General features: G+C 44.4%; 1 protein-coding gene across 1 annotated transcript in view; it reads left to right on the forward strand.

Moving 5' to 3' along the window:
* Positions 1 to 492: 492 nt before the first annotated feature.
* VWA3A (von Willebrand factor A domain containing 3A) overlaps positions 493 to 25945 on the forward strand; it is a 76287-nt gene continuing 50834 nt past the window's right edge. The window contains exons 1-11 of the mRNA XM_006871993.1: positions 493 to 554; positions 895 to 1018; positions 6043 to 6167; positions 6260 to 6337; positions 11740 to 11794; positions 19070 to 19168; positions 20676 to 20782; positions 23044 to 23169; positions 23508 to 23616; positions 23869 to 23934; positions 24807 to 24932. Coding sequence (XP_006872055.1) covers positions 493 to 554; positions 895 to 1018; positions 6043 to 6167; positions 6260 to 6337; positions 11740 to 11794; positions 19070 to 19168; positions 20676 to 20782; positions 23044 to 23169; positions 23508 to 23616; positions 23869 to 23934; positions 24807 to 24932 — 1077 coding nt within the window. The remainder of the gene's footprint in view (positions 555 to 894; positions 1019 to 6042; positions 6168 to 6259; positions 6338 to 11739; positions 11795 to 19069; positions 19169 to 20675; positions 20783 to 23043; positions 23170 to 23507; positions 23617 to 23868; positions 23935 to 24806; positions 24933 to 25945) is intronic.

The following is a 25945-nucleotide window of genomic DNA, read 5'->3' on the forward strand; positions in this document are numbered from 1 at the left end:
TTTACCATTGCTACTCATAAGGTAGCAGTGGCTTACCTTTCAGAAGTGGTCAGCCTCGCCTTCTTCTTAGCCTGGCTTAGTCTGTAAGTGCCACTGAAGCCCATCCACCATGGGTGCCTCTGCTGGTATTTAAAATCCTCATGGCATAGCCTGTAGCATCACAGAAATACACAAGCCGTCACAGTATGGCAAAGTGACAGATGAGTGGTAGGTAGAGGCCAGGAATACAGTGCAGTATCATACCATACTCTACAATAGAAATGCCTGAATCAGTCAACTCTGTTGTCTTAATTCAGCATTGTGTGCTCAGCACTTAGCCCCATGCCTGACACATACCATGTGGGATTTCAATACGTATCCAGTGAACGACTTAAAGAAGGTTGGACTGAACAGAGACACCCTCCAGGGCTGCTGTTCACATATTGCTCGTCATGTTTCTCTTTTTCTGATATTCTCTCCTCCCCAGGACAATAAGCTCTGAGTACTTTTATAATGGCAACACAAACAAGACAAATTTTCCATGGTCAAGATGATAAGTTTCAAGAAAATCATTGGTAAGTATCTTCTGAAATTGCAAATGAAAAATAAAAATTTTTGCTCATGGAAATTGTAGGGAATCTCTGCCTGAAAGTGGGATTTGGTGAATAAATGGTCATTGCATCATTAAATCTACCCGAGGGTTTAGCTCTACCAGAACCATATGATGAAATGGTTTCTGAACCTGGAGTCCATATTCTATCGGGACTCTACTAGAATCCTTCCCAGTAACAGGAAAACAACAACAAAATTGCTTCTGGAATCTCTTCAGGGTCTATAGGAAAGAAACAAACCAATGGGGAGTGTGGAGTTAAGGTTCAGTGTTGGGCATTGACCAAATCACTTTATGTCTTATAGCATGAGGAGAAATGCTGACAGAGATCCAAAGCAACAAATGAGCCAGAAGGATAACAGTGGACTTGGCCCAAATGCAGACAATGGATTACTGGTTACACATGTAAACCAGACACAGGACTTACTGGTAAAGATCATGGTGTTTGTTGCAACTGAGAAGTGGTGCTAGCAAATATAGTGTTTTACACTCTGGTGGTGGTTATGTGCCACGGAGTCAGTTCCGACTCATAGCGACCCTGTACAGGGTTTCCGAGGCTGCAAATCTTTACGGGAGCAGAACGCCTCATCTTTCTCCCACGGAACAGCTGGTAGTTTCGAACTGCTGACCTTAAAATTAGCAGCCTGATTCGTAACCACTATGCTGCCAGAGCTCCTTTTTACACTCTGCATACTTCTTTATTTGTATAGGATCCCAGGACTGAAAATGATTAGTTAAGCACTCATCTAATCCTCGAAATGATGGGAAAATCTCTATAGAAATTTTACAGCTTTCTTGACTACACTGTTAAATGTTCAAGTGCATGTGAAAATGTTGTCAATCTTATCCAAGCCTGAAGTGTAAAGAATTTAATCCTAAAACTCTCTTTCCTGACGTGTTTTTCTTTGAATTCCTTAAAATATAGACCCAGAAATAAGTTTCAGGAAGTACTATTGTAGCAACAGGGCTATGACAGAAGACTCAACCTCTAGAATAACCAGAATTGTGGTTTTAGACTAATTCTCGATGAGTGAAAGAGATGGTGAGTGTATGGTTTAGAACGAAGAATTTACTGTGCCATGGAACATTTGTCATCATGGTTGTCAGGTGCAAGGTAACCCCCTAGCCAGCTCCCTAATCTACATCAGAACTGAAATATGATACCTTTGAAATGATCACCGATCAAAAACAGTACAATTATAATGCTGGCAATTCAAATTTAAGGACAACAGTCGAGTTTTACTTTTCTCAAGTTTGGCACTCAAGGAAAAGCAAGTCCTTATAAAGGGCATGAGGAAAGGCCAATGGAATCTTGAGATTCTAAAGAAAGTTTTCAAGGACTTCAGCTATTGGTAGCATGGGTCATTGCACCTAATTTCGTAGCAAACTGTATTCACAAGACCTCCCAGGTGTACAAGGACCACTTTTCACCTTCATCAGTCATCTCTGGGGCCTCCTTTGCCTCACAGATGAAGAGCAGTGGGACAGAGGGAAAGGGTTGTCCCCAAACAAGGATCTTACAGAGCTGTCATCTGTGTGGGCACATTGTTGTGAGTTGCTGTCATCTCCAGTTCATGGTGATCTGTGTGTGACAGAACTGATCGTAGCTCAGTCTTACACCATCTTCATGACCGTGGGCTTCTTTGGATCCATTGTTGCAGCCTCTGTCAGCCCAGCTCACTGAGGGTCTCCCGTACCTTCACTGGCCCTCCACTTTACCAAATATGGTGTCCTTCTCCAGCAATGTGTCCTAAGTATGCAAACTGAAGCCTTGGGGTTTTCAGTGGCTCATTTTTGCAAGTAGATTGCCAAGTCTTTCTTCCTAGTCTCCTTGAGTCTGCAAGTCCCACTGAATTGTGTCCACATGGGTGATCCTTCTGGGACTTGAAATGCCTGTGGCATAGCTTCCAGCATCACATTACAGCAGGGACGGGTCTGTTTGTGTTGTTTTGTGGTGTAAGGCACATAAAATATATGCTAGTAGTATATTCAGTATACTCTACGGTCAAATTCTATAATGTGTTTAATAGTAGATCTTAAAATATTAATAATACAAAATACATGTCTTAAAATATCTTTGTTGTTACTGTTGTTAAATGCTGTTCAGTAGGTTCCAACTCATGGATTACTTGAAATGTAAGGAAAATGGAAAAAAAGGTGAATTAAAAGTTTACCATGCTTAGTGTTAATCATGAAGTCTCGGTGTGGCGCTGTAGGGTAAGCACTCGATGACAAGGTTGGTTAGAGCCTCAAGGCCGGTGGTTCAAACCCTCCAGTCGCTCCTTGTTAAGGGGAAGGCACTTAACAGTGTTAATCAACCACAGAGATGATTTAGTTCTGAAAGATGAAGAGATCGCCCTCTAGTGTTCAAATGATGTGGCATGCTGTTTCCCTAAATGTGGGACAGTGATTCCGGTTCTAAGTGGTGCTGCTTAAGGCCAGGCCATTGATTAACACAGAGATATATAATGAGAATGCGCTAACAGTTCTTTCTCAGTCCTTCCTGAGAAAGTCACGGCAATATTGTGTCGTGGTTACCAGCAGGACTCCACCGCTTACTATCCCTGAGACTCTGGGCAAGCTACTAACATTCTTTGTGTCTCAGTTTCCTTCTCAGTAAAGTGGGGTTAGTGACAGATCCTACTTTATCAAATTAAACAAGTTAGTAAATACAGGGCTGGCAGCTCAAACCCACCTGTCATTGTTTGGAAACCCTGTACAGGGTTGCTATGAGTCAGAACTGCCTTGATAACACTTGACAACAACAATAATATATGGCAAATTTTAGCTCTGGTAGCGTAGTGGTTATGAATCGGGCTGTGAACTTCAGGGTCAGCAGTTCGAAACTACCAGCTGTTCCACGGGAGAAAGATGAGGTGTTCTGTTCCCGTAAAGATTTACAGCCTCGGAAACCCTGTACAGGGTTGCTATGCGTCGGAACTGACTCCACAGCACATAACAACAACAACAACAAGTCTTAGTTTAGTGTTTGCTGCAGTTATTAGTGTATTTTCAACTCCTTACCACTTCCCAATTTTGTTTTGAACCATAAGGAAAGCAGGCCTTGAGCTGAAATATAACAGCTATGGTTTATTTTCATTGTTGTTGTTGTTGTTGTTATGTGCTGTTGAGTCAGTTCTAACTCACAGCAAGCCTGTATAGAGTTTCCAAGGAGCAACTGGTGAGCTTGAACTGCCGACCTTGTGGTTTAAACCAACCTTGCGGCCTAGTGCTTTATCCCACTGTCTACTTATCAACAAATCTGAAGGAGAAATTAATCAATAATAAGAATTGTCTATGCAAGAACAATCAAGCCTATGTTCCCAGCTTTGTTGTTGTTGTCAGAGACACCACTCCACAGCATCTGATGACCATGCATTGCTCTTGAGCACCTAGGCCATCAAGTGTCATCGGGTGCCAATGAGTCGGTACCGACTCATAGTTACCCTGTGCGCAACAGAACAAATCACTGCCCAGTCCCGCGCCAACCTCACAATCATTGCTACATGTGACCCCATTGTTGCTGTCACTGTGCCAAGCCATCTAGATAGAAGAGGTCTTCCTCTTTTTCTCTGACCTTCCACTTTACCAAATACAGCTTTACCATACCAATTCTACAGGCTAAGAAAGTGCCTTGTGCAGTGCCACAAAGCTAGGAGTGGAGGGGTCCAAAAGTACTCATTCTTTCCTTCATTTTTCCTGTGCTTCTTTATCTGTTATATCCCATCCAACCCAAGCAGACATTTCCAAGCCCTTGGCCACCACCTAAGGTGGCCCCTGGTTCAGTGGTTAAGAGCCCAACTGCTAACCAGAGGTAGCATAGTGATTACAAATCGGGCTGCTAACCTCAATGTCAGCAGTTCGAAACTACCAGCTGTTCCGTGGGAGAAAGATGAGGCTTTCTGCTCCTGTAAAGATTTGCAACCTCGGAAACCCTATGCAGGGTGCATAACATAGTACATAACAACAACAACAACAACATAGGGTTACTGAGTCAGAATTGATTTCACAGCAGTGAGTTTGGTCTATCACCTCATTGTCTACAGGGAAAAGTCTAATACAAGCCCAAGTAAAACTCACTTAGGTATTGAGCAGGTGCCTAGGAAATAGGTGAAGCCTTCTTGGATTCTGGATTGAGGTCAAATGGATTCAACAGTGCTCGAGACCATTGCATGGTCATCAGATGCTGTAGAGTGGTGACAATGGGCTGAACCAGCCTCCCATTATGAAGCCATTCCATACCCTAAGTATGTGACCTTAAGTATGTGACCAACTCAGGAAGCCTGTAAGGCTCCTCTCTAGAACCTACTTCAGCTCTGCCAACCCACCAGCCAGCGAGATGGTTTAGTTCTGAACGATGAAGAGAGCGCCCTCTAGTGTTCACAGGATGTGGTGTGCTCTTTCCCTAAGTGTGGTTCTAAGTGATGCTGCACAAGGCCTGCACCCATGTCTTGAGCTTAGCATTATGTAAGCGACAAGCCCATTGTTAGGTACAAGTGAGAGAATGGAATCTATTCCATAGCCAGCCTCCTCTGATGGCTAGAAAATGTTCGCCGACAGTTGTCACCCACTGCCCCTACAACTTCACCCACTGCTCTTACTTCTGACCTCTGGCGGGACAGAATAAGCCCATTCCCTCTTCCATCAGTTAGTGACCACATGGGACCACACAGTTAGGGACCACACAGAGGACCCCTCTGTCTAATGGGAAGACAGAACTCACACACCTGAAAAGAAAGAGAACATAAACATGTATGGAAATCATCCAAAGCCAACAAATGAACTGAGAGCTTGCTCATTACTCATGTCTGACAGAGGGTCAAAGGCAGGAAGGGGAGTGGAAAAGCTTGGTGGTGAACAAACAGGAAAAGAGGACAGCTTCCGACATGCTCTGATTCTTGTCCTAGGGAAGCTGGAGGCAGCCTAACTAGAGCTAGGACATCTTCTATCGATGGTCTGAGGACACATTTGTCTTTCTCGGGTTGGTCCTGAGTTGAAAGCAAAGGGGAAAAATAGAGACACTGGTAGACATTGGGCAAGTCTTGGCTGATGTGGGACATTGGTCATTTGGCTTCGTGGGGTGGTTGCTACAGAGGTTGTGAGACAGAGGTCTATTGTCATCTGTGTTCTGACCACTCTATGTTTGTATAGTCAGCGTCACTCCTGGTGTCTCATGGTGAATGATCCCTGAACTGTCAAGTCACAGATTGTAGTTTTCGGTGGCGATGAGATGTGTCAAAGGGGAGGGTGGGTATTGCCAGGGTAACTGGTCCCCAGAGCACAGGTCTCTACATCCAGCTGTTCCAACAGCAGGGGGAGTTCTTAAAATAGTTCTTAAAATAGAATCAGTTAGGTTGGCAACCCTTGGGGATGTGTGTAATGGGAACCCAGGGCACCATCAACCCTGCCCTCTCTTTTCCGTGTTCCGTTTGTCTCGGGATTTTGTCTTGCAGAAGTTACAGGAGCGTGAGACCCTGCCTTTGGTTTGGGAGGACTCTGAAGACTGGCTTTCAACTCACAGTTTACAGTTTCAGAAGCTCACCTTGCCTGACCTGATAAGCCAGGGCACAGCTGTTCTGTAAGTGTGAAGTGTCCCCTCACCCCTGAGCCTGTTTGATGTCCCAGATCCCTGAGCCCAAGACACCCCCTTACAAGGCTTTGCTTCTTTAGGGAGGAGGGCAGCAATGTCCGACAGAAAGTGCATTTCTCCACCGAGACCATCCACCATTTCGAATCAAAGCTTTCCGAGTAAGTATGTTTCTCCCTGTCCTCCCAACACTCCGAGAACATAACACTGTTCAACAGGCGATGTCTGTGAGACCGTGGGCAGATTTCTTTCTACTTTAGGCCCAGTTTCCTCTTTTCTGAGTATTCCCAGTGGTAAACGTGCTTGACTGTTGGCCAGACGGTTGGTGGTTCTGAGAAAGAAAGATGTGGCAGACTGATTTTGTGTAGATGTTGTTGTTGTTGTTATGTGCCAGGGAGTCAGTCCTGACTCATAGCAACCCTGTACAGGGTTTCCGAGGCTGTAAATCTTTATGGGAGCAGAAAGCCTCATCTTTCTCCCGCGGAACAGCTGGTAGTTTCGAACTGCTGACCCTAAGGATAACAGCCCGATTCGTAACCACTACGCTACCAGAGCTCCTTGTAAAGATGTATGGCCTTGGAAACGCTGTGGAGCCATGGAACTCTGTCCTCTAGGATTGCTAGGAATGTGGCACTGTAGGGTAAGCACTGAATGGCAAGGTCAGCAGTTCAAACTCACCAGCCTCTCCTCAGAAACCCTATCCAGGGTTGCTAAGAGTCAGAATGGACTCAGTGGTGCTTACCAACAAGAACTGCAGTCAGAATAGATTCAACAGCCATGGGGTTGGTTTTCTTTTTTACTCAGATGACAAGTTTAGACCAGATCAGTGTTTCTCTGCCTTTGAAAATCCAGTCCCTTTGAAGGAACATAAAATTTCATAGCCTCATGTGATGTTTAATGCTTCAGAGAAACCACAGTTGCATTCCAGCTCTAGAAATCTATGATTCCATAGTTGCTGTTTGTCTGAGAATTCTTAAAAGATAGCGAGTGACCCTGTGCAAAATAGAGCAAAACACTGCCCAATTCTGTGCCATCCTCACAACTGTTATGTTTGAGTCCATTGTTACTACCAGTGTGTCAATCCATCGTCCCAATGTTTTCCGTAGTTTCTTATGATCCACACAGTTGAATACCTCTGCAGAGTCAATAAAGCACAGGTAAACATCTTTCTGGTATTCTCTGCTTTCAGGCAAGATTCATCGGACATCAGCAATGAAATCCCTCTTTCCATGGCCTCTTCTTTATCCAGCTTGAATTTCTGGCAGCTCCCTGTCAATGTACTCCTGCAACTGGTTTTGAATTATCTTCAGAAATGTTTAATTGTGATATTAATGATATTGTTCGATGATTTCCATAGTCAGTTGGGTCACCTCTCTTTGGAATGGGCACAAATATGGATCTTTTCCAATCGTTGGCCAGGTAGCTGTTTTCCACATTTCTTGACATAGACGAGAGAGTGCCTCCAGCACTGCATCAGTTTGTTGAAACCTTTCAATGTTGAAACCTTTCAACATGTAGTGCATCAGTTCCGGAAGTCCTGCTCTGTGCCAATGCCTGCAGAGCTGTTTGTACTTCTTCCTTCAATACCATCGGTTCTTGATCATCGGCTACCTCTTGAATTAGCTGAGCCAGTTCTTTTTGGGACAGTGACTCTGTGTATTCCTTCTATCTTCTTTTGATGTTTCCAGTGCCATTCATTATTTTGCCCACAGATTCCTTTATATTGCAACCCAACGCTTGATTTTTTTCTTCAGTTCTTTCAGCTTGAGAAATGCAGAATGTGATTTTCCCTTTTGGTTTTCTAACTCCAGCTCTTTGCACATTTCATTAGAATACTTGACTTTGTCTTCTTGAACTGCCCTTTGAAATTTTCTGTTTGGCTCTTTTACTTCCTCATTTCTTCTAGTTGCTTTGGCTACTCTACACTCAAGACCCAGTTTCAGAGTTTCTTCTGACATCCACTTTGCTCTTTTCTTTCTTTCTTGTCTTTTTAATATCCTTTTGCTTACTTCATATTTGACATTCTTGATGTCATCCCAGAACTCCTCTGGTCTTCAGTCATTTTTATGATCTTCGGTGTCTAAATTCAGGTGCAGTATACTCAAGGTCATATTTTAGCTCTCATGCAGTTGTTTTAATTTTCTTCAGCTTCAACCTTGACGTCCACGTGAGCAATTGATGGTTGTTTCCACAGTCTGCCCTTTGCCTTATTTTGACTGATATTGAGCGTCCAACGGATATACTCAAGTTGATTCCATGTATGTAGCTGCCTTTTATGTTGCTGAAAAAAAGGTATTTGCAGTGAAGAAGTCATTGGTCTTACAAAATTTTATCATGTGATCTTCAGCATCATTTCTATCACCAAGGCCATGTCTTCCAACTACGACCCTTTCTCCTTGTTTCCAACTTTTGCATCCAATCACCAGTAATTATCAGTGCATCTTGACAGCATGTTTGATCGATTTCAGACTGAAGAAGCTGGTAGAATTCTTCAATTTCATCATCTCTGGCATTAGTGGTTGGTGCCTAAGTAGTGATATTAATTGGCCTTCCTTGCAGGCATATAGATACTATCCTATCACAGATAGCATTGTACTTCAAGATAAATCTCAAACTGTACTTTTTGATGATGAATTTAATGCCATTTCTCTTCCATTTATCATTCCCAGAATAGGGAACCATTTGCTTGTCTAATTCGAAATGGCCATTAACAGTACATTTCAGCTCACTAAAGCCTAGGATATCGATCTTTATGCATCCCATTTCATTTTTGACAACTTCCAATTTTCCTAGATTTATACTTTGTACATTCCATGTTCCCATTATTAATGGATGTTTGCAGCTATTTCTCCTCATTTTGAGTTGTGTCCCTTCAGCAAATGAAGGTCCTGAAAGCTTAACTCCATCCACATCATTAAGGTCAACTTTATTTTAAGGAGGCAGTTCTTCCCCAGTGCCTTCCAACCTAGAATGTTCATCTTCTGGCACAATAGCTGACAATGTCCTGTTGCTATTCATAAGGCCTTCAATGGCTAACCATTCAGAAATGGTCTGCTTCTTCTCCTTCCTAGTCTGTCTTAGTCTAGAAGTTCAGCTGAAACCTGTCTACCAAGGGTGACCCTGCTGCATTTAAAACACAGCGGCATAGCTTCCATATCACAGCAGCACACAAGTCACCACAGGATGTCAAACCAATAGACGAGTGATGCCAGGGACTCGTAGCTTATGATTACTACTGCATCAGGATTCCATTAAGGGCTGCGTGCATTACCTTTTTCAATCCTCACAACAACCTGAAGTAGCGTATTATTTTTAGGTCAATTCACTAAAAGTCAATTGTTGAATTAACCGTTCACTGAATGATCAAGTTGCCAAATTTATCAAAACAGTTTAACAATCAATAATATAGCAAAATGTAAACCAGTTTTAACGATTTGTGCAGCTTTGGTCGATTAATGTTCATTTTGATTATAGAGCAGCATGTTAAGAAATGTTCCAAGTCTATTTCATTAATTGATTATTTGGAAAACTGATTTTCAGAGAATTGGCTTTCTAAATTGATTTTTGGTAGAATTTTTTCTTTTTTTGGTTAGGTACCATTGCATCAGTTCTGACTCATAGCAACCCTATGCACAACAAAACGAAATCCCGCCCAGTCCTGCGTCCTCCTCACAATCGTTTCATGTCTGAGCCCATTGTTGCAGCCACTGAACATAGTTTGATTCGTAACCTTCTTTTTAGGGGTCTTCCTTTTTTCCCCACTAGCCACTACTTTGCCAAGCATGATGGCCTTTTCCAGGGACAAAGTCTCACCATCCTTGCCTCTAAGGAACATTCAATATAAAGAAAACAAAAATTCTCACCACTGGACAAATAAACAGCATTCTTATCAATGGAGAAAAGATTGAAGTTGTCAAGGACTTGATTCTTCGTGGATCAACCATCAACACTCATGGAAGCAGCAGCCAAGAACTCAAATGATGTATTGCATTAGGCAAATATGCTGCACAAGACCTTTTTAAAGTGTTGATGAGCAAAGATGTCAGCTTGAGGACTAAGGTGCACCTGATCCAAGCCATGGTATTTTCAATAACCTCATATGCATGCGAAAGCTGAACAGTGAATAAGGAAGACCGTAGTATTGATGCTTTTGAGTTATGGTGTTGGGGGAGAATGTTGAAAGTGCCATGGCTGCCAAAAGAACCAACAGATCTGTGTTGGAAGAAGTACAGCCAGAGTGCTCCTTAGAGGCCAAGATGGCCAAACTTTGTCTCTCATACTTCAGACATATTGTCAGGAGGGACCAGTCACTGGAGAAGGATATCATGTTTGGTAGGATGGAGGGTCAGAGAAAAAGAGGAAGACCCCCAATCAGATGGATTGGCCAAGTGGCAGCATCAGTGAGCTCAAGCATGGCAACAATTGTGAGGTTGGCCCAGGACAGGGCAGTGTTTCGTTCTGTTGTACATAGGGTTGTTATGAGTCAGTACCAACTTGACTTAATGGCACCTAACAACAGCAAAAAAGACTACAGCCTTCAGTGTGGATTACACCCCAACATAAAGGAAACAAAACTCTTGACAACTGGGCCAATAAGCAGCAGCATGATAAACGGAGAGAAGATGGAAGTAAGATTTTCACTTTGTTTAAATCCATAGCCAACAGCCCTGGAAAGCAACTGTCAAGAACTCAGATTACACATTGCATTGAGTAAACCTGCTGCGAAAGACCTCTTTAAAGTATTACAAAAGCAAAGAGTTTACTTTCAGGATTAAGGAATGCTTGAACCAAGCCTTGGTAATTTCAATCCCCTCATATGCATTCAAAAGCTGGAGAATGACTAAGAAAGGACAAAGAATTGGTACCTTTATGTTGTGGTGCTGGTGAAGAGTACTGAATATACCAAGGAGCTCTGGTAGCATAGTGGTTATGAATTGGGCTGCAAACCACAAGATCAGGAGTTCAAAACTACCAGCTGCTCCACGGGAGAAAGATGAGGCTGTCTGCTTCCGTAACCTGTACAGGGTTGCTATGAGTTGGAACCGACTCCACGGCACCTAACAACAACCAGAAGAATGAACAAATCTGTCCTGGATGAAGCACAGCTAGGATGCTCCTTAGACATGAGGATAGCTCGCTTTGGACATGATGGACCCGTCTCTGGTGAAAGAGAGAAGAGGGTCTTTGAAAAAGAGGAGGACCCTCAACAAGATGGATTAACACAGTGGCTGTAACAATGGGCTCAAACAGCAACAACTGTGAGGATGGCACAGGACCAGGCAGTGTATTGTTCTGTTGTACACAGGGTCACTATGAGTTAGAACCAACTCAGCAGCCTCTAACAACACACACTTGATCCCTTTCACAATTCCTTTGGTTTTTTACCTGGTTACCTGGCAAATGAACACTCGTTTTCTCTTCGTTAGATTCGCCTTATAGCCTCCCTAGTGCTTTAGATATATATATATATAAAACCCCATGCACACCTTCCTTCCATGTGCACTGACTGTTACTCAGTGATAAAGCTAACCTCGGGTGACAAGTGTATTTGATGTTTTGGCAGAGCTATCGAACTCTATCAACAGAGAATTCAGTGGCTCACTGAAAACAGCAAGAAGGTAACAAATGTGGATATTGCTGCTCTTTGCCCTCTTTCACTCATTCTATCTTAATTATTTAGGATGCTTTCTGTTGCAAGTGCTAGATCCCCATTTAAATTGCTTTAATCTAAGTAATGCATTCTGACCCTTATAAAGGAAAAGCCCAGGCACAACTGTATCCAGATGCTCAAATGATGTCATTGTTTCCCATTGTCTCTGGACATTGTTTTCTTTGGATTGGTTTTATCCTCAGCAAGTCTTTCCTCGGGCTTAGAAAGATGATTACCAGCAGCTCTAAGCTTACTTGTCACCAGTTGGAAAGTGCTGAGATTGATTTTTATTGGTCAGTTTACAGCAATCATTACAGTCAAGGAGAGGAGACATCTAACTAGCTGTACCTGGAGCTCATGCTCACCATGGGAAAAGCAGGGATGAGAGAGGCTGAGTAAACCCCACCTAAACCTCATGGACAGGAGCTCTGGTAGTGTAGTGGTTATGAATCGGGCTGTGAACCGCAAGGTCAGCAGTTTGAAACTACCAGCTGTTCCACGGGAGAAAGATGAGGCGTTCTGTTCCCTTAAAGATTTACAGCCTCGGAAACCCCTGTACAGGGTCACTATGAGTCGGAAGCGACTCCACAGCACATAACAACAACAACAAACCTCATGGAGAAAGGACATCAAAGAGTTACACAAAGGTGAACCAGATTCTGAGCAGACAAAAATAGCATTAAAAATTTATTAAAAATCCTATACGTTTTCTTGAAATTTTGATAAAAATGTTTTCCTCAGCATAAAAGAGTTGAATGAGTCCTGGTGTGGCACTGTAGGATAAGCACCGGACTGCTAACCACGAGAGAGGCAGTTTAAATCCACCAACCACTCTTGGAAACCCTGTGAGTCAGAACTGACTCCATGGCACAAAACCACGACAAAGAGTAGATGAGTGCTCATAGGCAAATAAACCTTTGATTCGCTTTCTGATTTGCTTTAGTTTATTTCCCTCCAAAGGACACTTTCTGGTTTCCCATTTGTTTTCACCCCTAAGTAATCCCCAAGTCTTGTCTTAAACTGTGTTAACAGAGATGCTGAGAATCATGCTGCCCCATTCCACTTTTACACGAGACCAGTTGGTGTAGTTCCAGAGTGTAGACTACAACTCAGACCCTGAAGGTCCTTGGCTCTCTTAAACTGTCCAACAAACACTTTTGCAGCTCGGACAAGCCCCCTCGTTTTACACGGAGCACAGGCTGAGAAGCACCCCCATTTTAACCCATTGCTGTAGAGGCCGTTCACACTCATAGCCAGCCTGGGACAGGGTAGTTCAGCCTCAGGTTTTCAAGACTATCATCTTGACAGTAATACACCACCTACATCTTTCTCTGGCAGAGTAGTTGGTGGGGTAGAACCACAAACCTCCTGGTGAACAGCCTAACACTTAAGCACTGTGCCACCAGAATTCCTTAGCGAGAACCCCATGGACAAAATCCTCAGACACCCCAGAAGCATCATCCTGAAAATGTTGCGCTCACCTGCCCATCCCCATTGCACCTGTGCTAACACCTTTGGCAAAGTGAGCAGAGACTGATAGACACTCCCTCCTCCCTGCTCTTTCTGAGACACATGAGGCAGGGAACAAGGCCCAATTAGGTCCCAGGAAAGAGATCACCCGTAAGGAAAGCAGCAGGCCCCTGGATGCTGAGGTAGCTGAGTGATTGGTAGGCAGGCCATCACTGGACTGAGCTGACTTCGAAGCCCAGCATTGATCATCTGGACGTAACTTCCCTTGACAGTTTGCCTAAGCCTTTTCCTCAGACTCCAAGGGTAGACTTGTGCAAGGCGGCCACTGCAGGGATTACAAACAAGTGACTTATGGACCAGTGCTGGTCATAGATATTGTTTTCTTGGCCTCATTGTTTTCAATATTTTAAAGACAAGTTGGTGGTGGTGGTTATGTGCGGTTGAGTCGGTTCCAACTTATAGTGACCCTGCATAGGGTTTCCAATGCTGTAAATCTTTACGGGAGCAGAAAGCCTCATCTTTCTCCCGCGGAACAGCTGGTAGTTTCGAACTGCTGACCTTGCAGTTCGCAGCCCAATTCGTAACCACTACACTACCAGAGCTCCTTAAAGATAAGTTGCTAACATTTAAAAATTGTGGTATTTCACCTTTATGTCTGATTTCAGGTTTCTCTGGTATCACTGGGCTCCAATTCCCTTTTATATATGAGGAGACTTCAAAAAGTTCATGGAAAAATCCCATTGTCTTTTCGTCCAATTTTTCCATGAATTTTCTGAAGTCCTTACATACCTATATAATCATTTTTATGAGATCTGTTTCCGGAGTTTTAATAGCTAGGTTTAAGGGAATTCATGGTTTTAGTTATAAAAGCTATAATGCAATTTTTCAAATATTTAAAGGAATAGAACTGGTTTTAAATTTGAACAACTCCCAGACCGTAAGGATTGTCATGTCCTGGGAAGCCTCATGCTTCATTTGGGTCATTAATTCAATAAATATTTATTGGGTGACAACTGTCACTATCAGGCACTATTTTAGGGACTTGGGTACAATATGAACACAACAAAGCTTTGCCTTCTTGGAACATGCAGTCTAGTAAGGGAGAACAGACAATGAATAAACTAAGGATTACTATGCAAAGTCAGATAGTGATTGTATTGTAAAGAAAAATAAAGCTGGCTTGTTGTTGTTAAGTGCCATTGAGTCAGTTTTGACTCATAGTGACCCTGTATAGGGTTTCCAAGGAGCAGCTGGTGAGTTTGAACCAGCAACCTTGTGGTTCAAGCCAACTTTGCAGTCCACAGTGCCACACCAGGACTCCACAAAGGTCAGAGGAAAGGTATGAGTCAAACCATATGTGGGAACAGTTTGGGCAGCTGCTGGAAAGTTGATTCCAGCTTGTATGGACTCTTGTTAACTTCTGTCAAGTCAGTTCTGACTCATAGTGACCCTGTATAGGGTTCCCAAGGAATGGCTGGTGAGTTTGAATCACCAATCTTGTGGTTTGAGCTGACATTGTAGTCTAGTGCTTTATCTCACAGCACCACACCAGAACTCCATAGGAGGATTGCTGTTGTGCCATCAAGTCAGTTCCGACTCATAACGATCCTGTATAGGGTCCAAGGAGCGGCTGGTGAGTTTGACCCACCAACCTTGTAGTTCAAATTGACCCATAGGAGGGCTGTTGTTGTTGTTATGTGCTGTGGAGTCGGTTCCGACTCATAGCGACCCTGTACAGGGTTTCCGATGCTGTAAATCTTTATGGGAGGAGAAAGCTTCATCTTTCTCCCGTGGAACAGCTGGTAGTTTCGAACTGCTGACTGTGAGGTTAGCAGCCCAATTCGTAACCACTACGCTACCAGAGCTCCTTTAGGTAGAAGGATAGAAAATAGGATAGAAGGAAGTAGGAAGCTTATTTAAATAGAAGGACCAAGAAAACCCTCTCTGAAAAGGAGACCTAAAGGGACTGGGACAGAAGGCCACGTGGAGAGCTATTTCAGAATAGTTCAGGCAGAGAAAACAGCAAATGAAAAGGTTCTGCGATCAAACTAAGCATGGCATGTTCCAGAAGCAGCAAGCAGACCAGGAGCGGTATCACACACAGAGCGAGCCATGTCGAGAGCACAGCAGATGAGGGTAGAGAGCTAGGCAGTTTCCAATCAAGGAGGGCCCTGCAGAGTTTGGATTTTATTCCAGAAATGAAGGGTTTAAGCAGGAGAGTGACATGGGCTCATTTATCTTTCAAAAAGATCACTCTGGCTGTTGTGTAAAGTGATTATAAAGGACAAAAAAAGGGGAAATGGGAAGACCAGGTGAGTCAAGAATGATGGTGGTTTCGACTCAAGTGCTCAGGTTTGGGAAATGCTTGGATTCAGTCTGGATGTATCGGATAGGTTTTTGGTCAGAGTGCCTGGGTGAACGTTTAATGCCACGAAATGAGGAAAACTGGGTGTGCAAGGATGAATATCAAGGGGTCTTGTTTTGAACATATAAAATCTGCAAGGCAGATCAGAAATGTTGATTAGCTGATTGGATGTTCATGGCTAGAACTCAAAGCAAGCGCTGTCTGGAGCCGACACATGAGTAACCATCAGCATACAGATGGTATTTTAAGTCAGAAGACTGCCTGAGATCATTTAGGGATGAGTGCAGAGGAATAGTTCTCAACTAGGGCAATTTTGCCCATCAAGGAACATTTGACCATGTCTGTGACAGTTTCACAACTGGTGGTAGGAGCGCTAATGGCATAGAGTTGGTAGAGACCAAGAATACTGCTAAACATTCTACAATGCAAAGGACAGTCCCCACACAGAGAAATGCCTGGTTCACAATGTCCATAGTGCCAACTTGATGGGCCCTTGTGATGAAGATAAGAGTGGCAGATAGAGCCCAGACCAGTGCTTCTCAAACTGTAACATGTGGTCAGATCGCCTGGTAGTCTGGTTGAAATGCAGATTCTACTAGATAAGTCTAGGGTGGAACCCAAGATTGTGTGTTTCTAGCAAGTTCCTAGGTGATGCTGATGCTATTAGCTATGGTCCAACATCTCCAGCAACAAGGTTCTAGGACATTCCAATATTTAGAGTATGGGATGAGCAAAGGAAAGACTGGTCAGTGACATGGAAACAAATACAGAAGAATGTGGTGCCCTGAAAGTTCAGTCCACTGTTTCTAGTTGCCAAATTCAAGACGCTGTCAAACTGTGTTACATACTTTGTGCTCACAGCTTCACAAAGTCGAGAACTTAGATGTGACCACTGAGTTTGTCAAGAGGGACTTCCTGTTATTTCTCACCTTGACAAATGTGGTTTTAAAGGAGTTGGGGAATCAAGAGCCCAATTTGAATGGATCCCAGAGAAAATGGGAGGGAAGGAAGGGTTGCTATAACAGGAAGCTGAGGAATGAGGGAGAAGTGAGAACTACACCTTGAAAAAAGGTTTATTTCTTTCGGAAGATGGGTGACAACATAGCCTATTTGTATGGTGATGGAAATGATACAATAAATAAACAGAAACTGATGATCCAGGAGAAGGATGATTATAGAAGCAAAATCCTTTGTTAGGCAAGAATGATACAATCCGTTACACAAGTCAAAGACTTGGTCTTCGGGTAAGTGATGCTATGAAAATGCGCAAAGGCAAAGCCTGTGGGCACAGGGCCAAGGAAGTTAGTAGATTCTGTGGTGGAAAGGTTTTTAAAAATTCTTTTCTGGTTGCTGCTGTTTTTTCTGTGAGTTTAGAAGCAAAATCATTTGTTGAAGGAGGGTACAGGAACAAAATGTTGGAGGTATGAGGAGGAACGAGAAAATGTGAAACAGTCATCTCTGAAATTGGTTACCATAGAATGGAAGGAGTTAGGAGAGTAAAGAGCCCCAAGAGTCTGGCATAGAGGGGAAACCTCTAGTTTCTCAGTCAGGAGTGAATTAAACAGGAAAATGAGGTGTCCTTTAAAGTAGGCTATAAGACAAAACATAAACAAAACAAACCACCCCATCGATGGAGCCTACTTCCCCAAAAGGACTATCAATTTCCTATGAATGAAACTTCCAAACCACAATGCAGCTATAACAGGATGAACGTTTATGTGTGGAATCGAGCAATATTGCCAACTATGAAGCGATAGCTGTTAGAAATGTCATTAGAAATTCCCAGAATTACCACTGCTGCCTGTGTGTTTAATTAACAACCTACCTTTGATTGGCAGACTAGGCAGACAATAAACGCAAATATCAAGAAATTAAAGTGTGGAGCTGTGGGCTAATGTGCCTGACTGCAAAGCTGTTGGAACTGCAAGGTCGGCGGTTCCAGCTCACCAATAGGTCCTTGGAAACCCTATACAGAGTCACTATGGGTCGGACCCAACGCGACGGCACTTAACAACAACAACAACAATGTCATTAGATATCAAACTTCATATCTTACAAGCAAGATGCTTTTCCATAGTTTCAACTTTTTTATAATGAATTTGTGTTACTTTGATACAGACAGACAATAAACATTAGTTTTCTTTGAGACGTTCGCAAGCTTCTTTTAGTTTTCTTTAGGAGTCCTGGTGTGGTGCTGTGGGTTAATGCACTGGACTGCAGTCAGTTGATCTGCAAGGTCGGTGGTTCAAGCTTACTAGAGGCTTCTAGGAAACCCTATCAATACAGGGTCATAATGGGTCGGAACCGACTCGATGGCACATTCACATTGTTAGACTTTTTCTAGGCTTTCTTAGGCTTCTTTTACACTTTCTCTTCCTTTGGACTCCTGATGTGGTGCTGTTGGACGGACGCTAGACTGCAAACCACAAGGTCGGTGGTTCAAACTCACCAGCTGCTCCTTGGAAACCCTACACAGGGTCACTATGAGTCAGAACCAACTCAACAGCACTTAACAACAACAGGCTTCCTTTAGGCTTTCTTAAAGTAAACATTAGGAAAGAAAGTTCAGTCGAGTAGGTTCCAACCCACAGTGACCCTGGGTAGGGTTTCCGAGGAGTCACTGGCGAACTTGAACTGCCGACTTTGCAGTTCAAACCAATTTTGCAGTCCAGCGCATTAACCCCCAGTGCTATACCAGGACTCCAGGGAATAAATGTTGTTAAGTGCCTTCGAGTCATTCTGATCCATAGCAACCCTGTATAGGGTTTTTAAGGAGCAACTGGTGAGCTTGAACTGCCTACCTTGTGGTTCAAACTGACTTTGTTGTTGTTGTTGTTATGTGCCGTGGAGTTGGTTCCGACTCATAGTGACCCTGCACAGGGTTTCTGAGGCTATAAATTTTTATGGGAGCAGAAAGCCTCATCTTTCTCCCACGGAATGGCTGGTAGTTTCGAACTGCCAACCTTGAGGTTAGCAGCCTGATTCGTAACCACTACACTACCAGAGCTCCTTGTTGTTGTTAAGTGCCATTGAGTCGGTTCCGACCCATAACGACCTGAACAGGGTTTCTGAGCCTGTAAATCTTTACGGGAGCAGAAAGCCTCATCATTCTCCCACAGAGCATCTGGTAGTTTCAAACTGCTGACCTTGCGATTCGCAGCCTGATTCGTAACCACTACGCTATCAGAGCTCCTTAGGCTGGCACAAATTAGGTGCAGAGAATGCCCAGAGCTAAAGTCAAGATCTCCGGTCTTGCTTTTTCCTCTGTACACTGGGGCTTCCATGTGCTGCTGCTTGTCAGGGTGAGGATGTTCACATCTGCATCACTCAGGGATGAGCAGTGAAAGGTTAGAAGAAGCACAAAAGACGTTTGTGTTTATTATTTCAGAATGCTCTGTTTGGTTTTAGGCATTTGGCCTCATCAAGGGGGCCAGAGTCGGCCTCCTCATTGATACCTCAACGGTCAGCAGTGGCCCTCAGAAAGAGGAGTTCCAGAAGGACCTCATGGTAAGTCTCCAGCACAGAAAAGCATCTGGAACCACCTCTCCCCTCCCCTTAGTGAGCTTGCTAAAGGCCTCGGTTATTCTGTCATAGCAAATGTAAAATAGAGTGTTTTAGAGAGAACCGTTCACACTTAATTAGCACCTACAGTTAAAGATGTGTGTTGAATTGTGAGAAAGCCAACCACAGAGTCATTTTCAGCTGCAGTGTGAACTTCTAGTGTTCTCCTCCCAGCCTTACCTACCAGCTAGAATTCAAGAGCTCACAGTTCCCTAGAAAGAAGTTGGTGGAGTTGGGAATCAGTTGGAGACAGGGCTTCCCAACCTTTTCTAGAGGAAGGATCTATTCTAGTTTTCTTTGGCATGTCCCTAGAGGAGACACTCTATGCCTTAATTGTTGTAGTTGTTATGTGCCATGGAGTTGGTTCCGACTCATAGCAACCCTGTACAGGGTTTCCAAGGCTGTAAATCTTTGCAGGAGCAAAAAGCCTCATCTTTCTCCCGCGGAACAGCTGGTAGTTTTGAACTGCTAACCTAGCGGTTCACAGCCCAATTCATAACCACTATGCTATCAGAGCTCCTTGTGCCTTAATTATCCCCTCTGAAAATGGGAATGAGAGCCTCCTAGGGTTGCCAACAGGATGAGAAGTTCAAGCAGTAGTGCGCCCAATACAAAGTCTGGCTAGAGAAAAACTTCTTTAGAGGCTATCTTCATATGGGAATCCCTATAGCTTTGGGCAGGGATCACAGTAGCCTGGTCAAGGATCCTTTATAGAGCTCAACATGGACCTCTCACTCAACCTGTGTCAGAGAATAGGACCTTGTCAGTACAGGTTCCCCTTCAGGATGGGGTCACAAAGCCAAGTTTCCAACAGTTCATCACTAGGCCTCGTATTAGCCTAGGCAAGACTCATGTTGGCAACATGCAGGTGAAATTTCCCGCTGGCCAAGAAGAAAAGGAAGTGTTATCTTTACTGTTGGCTGCTCATCAGCTCCTGCTTGAGAGTTTCAGACAGACAGCTGTCATTTTCACTTCCACTGCTCGTCCCTAGATCACATGCCTACTAGAAAAACCACGGGCCCCAACCTCTTAGCCTTCCTTCCTGGGTGCCACAGTTCTAAGGGTGCAGCCATAGTGAATACTGAGATAGGCAGCTTAGAGTCTCATCACACCCACACCCTGCGTACCAGGGTACAGCAGCCCTAAGACTCACTCCAGGAGAGAACTCCAATCATCAGTCAACGGTGCAGTCAGGCTGCTTAGCAGACCCAGGCCTCACTCCCACCAGACACACAGCCAAGCTGGGATGAGCAGCTAACATAACATGCACACACCACTGGTCCCTAGGAGGCGCAAAGGGTGGGAAATGGATGTTATTTTGGGGCTGTAAACCCAGTCAAGTGTTTCAGCACAGATCATGCCCAAAGCCTGGGGGGGCAGTTAAGACAAGAGAGCGGAAGCCAGCCTCCTCATTGCCCTGGTTCTTGGAACGTGGTGTCCTTTTCCCTGGCAGAGCCTCATTGATGAGCAGCTGAGCCACAAGGAGAAGCTGTATGTCCTCTCTTTCAGCAGCACCTGCAGTGCCCTCTGGCCAGACCCCGTGGAAGTCAACACCTCCACGTGAGTGGCTGCCCTCCTGCCCTGCCTCAGCAAGAGTTTATTGGTTCATTTTCTTTCCTAAGTATCAGTGTCCTTGTTCTATGAATAAGGTGTCAACCCCAAGATCCTAGTAGATAAGTGGGTGCAAAGAGTTCACAAAAGGGAAAACACAGGGAGCCAACAATGTTTGGGAAAATGTTCACCCTCATGAACAATCCACACAATGAAAGCCAAACAACCTTTACGAGACCCCATTTCTACTCAGCGAACTAGCAAAGATAGCTTTGTCATTGCTCAGTGCCATTAAGTGAGTTCTGAGTCACAAAGACCCTGTATAGGGTTTCCGAGGAGCAGCTGGTAGATTTGAACCACAGACCTTGCTGTTAGCAGTCCAGTGCTGATCTTACAGTGCCACATCGGGACTCCAAAGATAGGTTTACCATTATGGAAATAATACCTGCTCGTGGTTTTATTATTACCCAAGCAGTACAAAAGGATAAATGATGGCCAGTGAGTTCCCCTCTGACCCTAGATTCCCAATCTTACCTCTCAGAGGTGATTAACAACAACACTGTCTCAGATCTGATTCCAGAAGCATTTGTGAGGAAACCTGTAGCTGTGTGCACGTCTTCTTTGATTTCACCATAAACAGCAGCACGTACTGCTATTCGGCACCTTGGTTTTTTTCACCTAATAATAGATCTTGAATATCACTCTCTGTCCATCTACGTATGCTGTTGTGATTGTTGGTGCCACTGAATCCGTCCTATTATGGAAGCAGTGGTGGCTCAGTGGTAGAATTCTTGCCTTCCATGCCATGGACCCAGGTTCAATTCCTGTCCAGTGTGCTGTATGTGCAGCACCACCCATCTGTTAGCGGAGGCTCATGTGTTGCTAGGATGTCGAACAGGTTTAGGGGAGCTTCCAAACTAAGATAGACTCAGAAGAAAGTCCTGGGAAATGTAGTGAGAACCCGATGGATCACAATGGTCCAGTTCACAACAGTTCATGGAGATGGCACACACTTGGGTAGCTTTTTATTCTCTTGTGCGTGGGGTTGCCTTAAGTCCAGGGCTAACTTAATAGGAGACAGCAATAACTCATTATTTTTAATGACTACATAATATTCCACTACATAGATGAACCACGATATATTTAACTAGTCCTTTATTTGAGGGCTAGTTTTTATGGGGCGTGCAAGAAATTTCTTACTTATACCAGTAAATAGAAATTTCTTTTCCTTTAAGGGAAAACTTTCTTGATCATTCTCCATGTGTAGTCTCTCAATGTTTAAAAGTTATAATTAACTGCTAATTAAAAATCATAAACCCTGACAGTTATAATAGACTTATTAGCAGCCAGTTGAGGTTTTCTTTTATGTCACACTGAAAAAGAAATGGAAAGCTAGGACTCTTTCAGCAGTCCATGGAAGGTACTGAACAAAGAAAGTACCCGCTAAGTCATTTTCCCTCTCGTCATCCACTGGGGAAGTATTTAGCCACACAGCGCCTACCCTTAGAGCCCTCGTAAGGTTAGGGGATTAGCTCCATGCTCCAGGCTGAAGTCTGACTCCTAGGAGAGTTGTGTGTGGGGAACCCTCAAATCGTAAAATGGCTAGAAGTTCATATGGAGGCTGAAATCTGTTTTACTAGTTACCTATATGCCTTGGGCAAGTCACCTAACTCTGAGCCTGTGTCCTCATCTCTGTTGATGTCAGCTGCAGTCAAACCGATGGTGACCCCATGTACGACAGAGTGCAGCAGGTGGCTAGTCCTGTGCCAACTTCACAATCACCAGTGTGTTTAAGATCACTTACTGCAGCTAGTGTGCCAATTCATCCCGTGCCCTCACTGGTCCTCTACTCCACCAAAATATGACAACTCCTCTAATAATTGGTCCTTCCTGATGATATGTCAAAAGCAAGAGAGTTGGCTACATTACTATCATGATCTATAAAGTTTTCATTGGCTGATTTTTAGACATAGATTGCCAGGTCTTTCTTCCTAGTCTCTTAGTCTCGAAACTCTGTCTGAAACCTGTCCACCATAAGTGATCCTGCTGGGATTTGAAATACCAATAGCATTGTTTACAGCATCACAGCAACATATAAGCCACCACAGTATGACAAACTGACAGGCGATGGTCTTCATCTCAGGAGTGGACTAATGGTACCCACCTGAAGGATTTATCATTAGGCTTAAATGGACTGGCAGTGGTGCTGGGCCTGGCACCTACAAAGATGACTATAGATTCGACTGCTGTTTCCATTATTACCTTTCCAGCCTCCAGGAACTCAAGCATTGGGTGAAGAAGCTACAGCCGGAAGGAGGGACTAATGTGCTACAAGCCCTGAAGAAACTCTTCACCATAAAAGGCCTGGATTCTCTGGTCATCATCATGGGAAGCTGGTAGGTCTGCTTTCGTAAGTGTGACAGGCTGCGTGAAGGAATCAGAGAAACAAACTCTGGTTTGACTTAAGATCATCAAGCAGGATTCTCCTTCATACACCCTTGAGACAGGAGTTGCCCACCCATCCACAGATGTTGGGGAGGAAGCAGCATCCGGAGACAGGGAAGCCAGGCAGGTTAGGCTTGAGTCCACCCAGCCCAGCACCTTACACAGGTGCCCGGACACAGGTGGTCAGATTTGACAGTTGCCCCCCTGAGAATTAGTATTTTGCTCTGGAATGTCTGCAAACTGATTTGACTTGGGGTGTTCCCCCTTCTCTTCTTTTTCTTCTTCCCAGCCCAAATCAGTCCTCAGAAATCCTGTCTGACTACATGCAGCAATCCATGGTGGGAAGGAGCATCATCACCCACAGCATCACGTACAAATGCAACAATCTGGTGCCCCCTGTGAGTGCCCAGGTTCCCAAGGTTCCCCTTGGATTTGAGGACCCTGAACTGGACTCCATACCTGGATAGGGTTCTAGGTTGTAGACCAGAGCATGCCGCTTCCTCCTCTCCTCTGCCTCTCCCTGCACCGAGCTCGTCCTTTGGTCAAATGGGAGACACTGGGTAGTTGGGAGGTTGAATCAAAGAGAAAGTTAGTTAGGGAATTGACAGTGATTGCTTTAATAAGGGCTGGTCCTGTCACCATCTCTGCAGGCGGTCCTAAAGAACCTTGCAGAAGCTGTTGGGGGTTACTACCACTGCTACAGCCCGGAGACAGAGGTAGGCCTTTCTAACTTTGTCCCTTTCCTCCCCTCCCTGTCTGCCTCCACAGTGGTGCCCAGGGGGATCTAGACCAGGATAGAGCATACTTAGCCCTCCCTCCCTGTATGCAGTGGAGTTTACCAGTAAAATCAGATTAAAATGAATAGGTTGCTTATGGGGAACTGAGTTTTTGTTAAAAGTGGTGGAGTAATTTGGAAATGGATTGCTGTGGGCCAACCTTACAATCGTTGCTCTGCCTAAGCCCATAGCTGCCGCCACTTTGATAATCCATCTTGTTGGAGGGGGGGTCTTCCTCTTTTTCTCCAACCCTCCACTTTACCAAACATGATATCCTTTTCCAGTGACCCTCCTGATTATATGTCTGAAGTATGAGAGATGAAGTTTGGCCATCCTGGCTTCCAAGGAGCACTCTGGCTGCACTTCTTCCAACACAGATCTGTTGGTTCTTTTAACAGTCCTCATGCTCCTTAAAAAGACTCCGGCCTCCTTGTTTCTCTCACCCGTTAAGGAGGTTCCATACAATCTCTGCCCTTTGGTGACTGACTTATTTCACCTAACATGCTTCAAGGCTCCCCCATGTTGTAAGCATGGATCAGGGCTTAGTCTTCCTGTATGGCTGAGTCATATTTCATTGAATGTGTGTTTCAAAACCACATTTTGTTTATCCAGTCATCTATCGATGGGCATTTAGGCTTTTTCCTCTTTACATTTTGAAAGTTAGGAAATGTTTCCACATTGAAAATACTGCAGACCAATATAGTACACATGGAACAAACCCACTCCCAGACTCTCTCTGGCCCATCTTGAACACAAGTTTGTGAACTGCCAGGAGCCAAGTGACTTCTGTATTGCTGCTTCCCACCTGTCAGATCTACACCAACCGGGAAATAGAAGAGATCCTGACAGAAATCCAGAAAGCCCAGAGCCTGTTCCATCATATCCAAACCCTGAGCCCCAGCGGCCCTGGCAAGGGATTCACTGGCCTGATGAGGGAGGTAGGTCGTATGAGCAGAGGTTCTGGGGCCTTCCCAGAGGCCCTTAGGACCCCTGTCATGGGACACCCTCACTCTGTCCCCCTCTCCAACCTGCGTCTCAGAGCTCACAGTCTTAGAGGTGCCCTCACTTCCTGTAAGCGAAGTCGGCCAAACTCCTGTCAGCTTGTACCCTGTAGCTCTGAGTTGTGTGGGCAATATGAGTTCTCCAGGATGCAAGGATTCTGGTGGATTTTCTAACTGAAAAAAAATCATTTCAGAGGAAGACTAGCATGCTCCAATCACCATCATCTCTTCCCCTTCTCCCCACTTTGGAGATGGATGGAAAAACTCAACCCCATGAAGTAGGCTGTCTTGAAGATCATCTTTTCCTACCCTGGCACCTTGTTTAGGTCGCACATTCTTGCTTGGCGACTTACTTAGCATTGGCAAAATAAACTCAGGCTTACAAACTCAAGCTCCGTAAAAGCTAAATGCTGCTTAGACTGAACAGAAAACTTCACTCTGGTCAGAAGGAAACTGAGACTACATATATAGTTTCACTGAGTGAAACGTGGATACGATGGACCAGGCGTTTTGGCTTGTCTGGACGTGGCGTAAGAAGCACAGGACTGAGAAATAGCGAGTTCCAGCTCTTCTACTGATTAACTATGTTGTTGTTGTTAAGTGCCATAGAGTCGGTACCAACCCATAGACCCTGTATAAGGTTTCCTAGGAGTGACTGGTGAGCTTGAACGGCTGGACGTCGCAGGTCCAGCGCATAGCGCCACACCAGGACTCCCTGAGTATAAATAGTACTGAATATTAGCATGAATTATAGCAGTTGTCATTTATTACATGTTGATGATGACTTCAGTAGTCCTGTGGAAGTTCTGTGGAAGTCCTGGTAATGCTGCGGTTAAGCTTCTTCTCCGGAGATAGATGTGGCAGTCGGCTTCCGTAGACGAGAGTCTTGGAATGCCTATGGACGGTTCTCCTCCGCAGTCGGCTTCCTTAGATTACAGTCTTGGAATGCC

The sequence above is a fragment of the Chrysochloris asiatica genome, unplaced genomic scaffold (genome assembly GCF_000296735.1).
Source record: "Chrysochloris asiatica unplaced genomic scaffold, ChrAsi1.0 scaffold00178, whole genome shotgun sequence".
Classification (NCBI taxonomy): Eukaryota; Metazoa; Chordata; class Mammalia; order Afrosoricida; family Chrysochloridae; genus Chrysochloris; species Chrysochloris asiatica.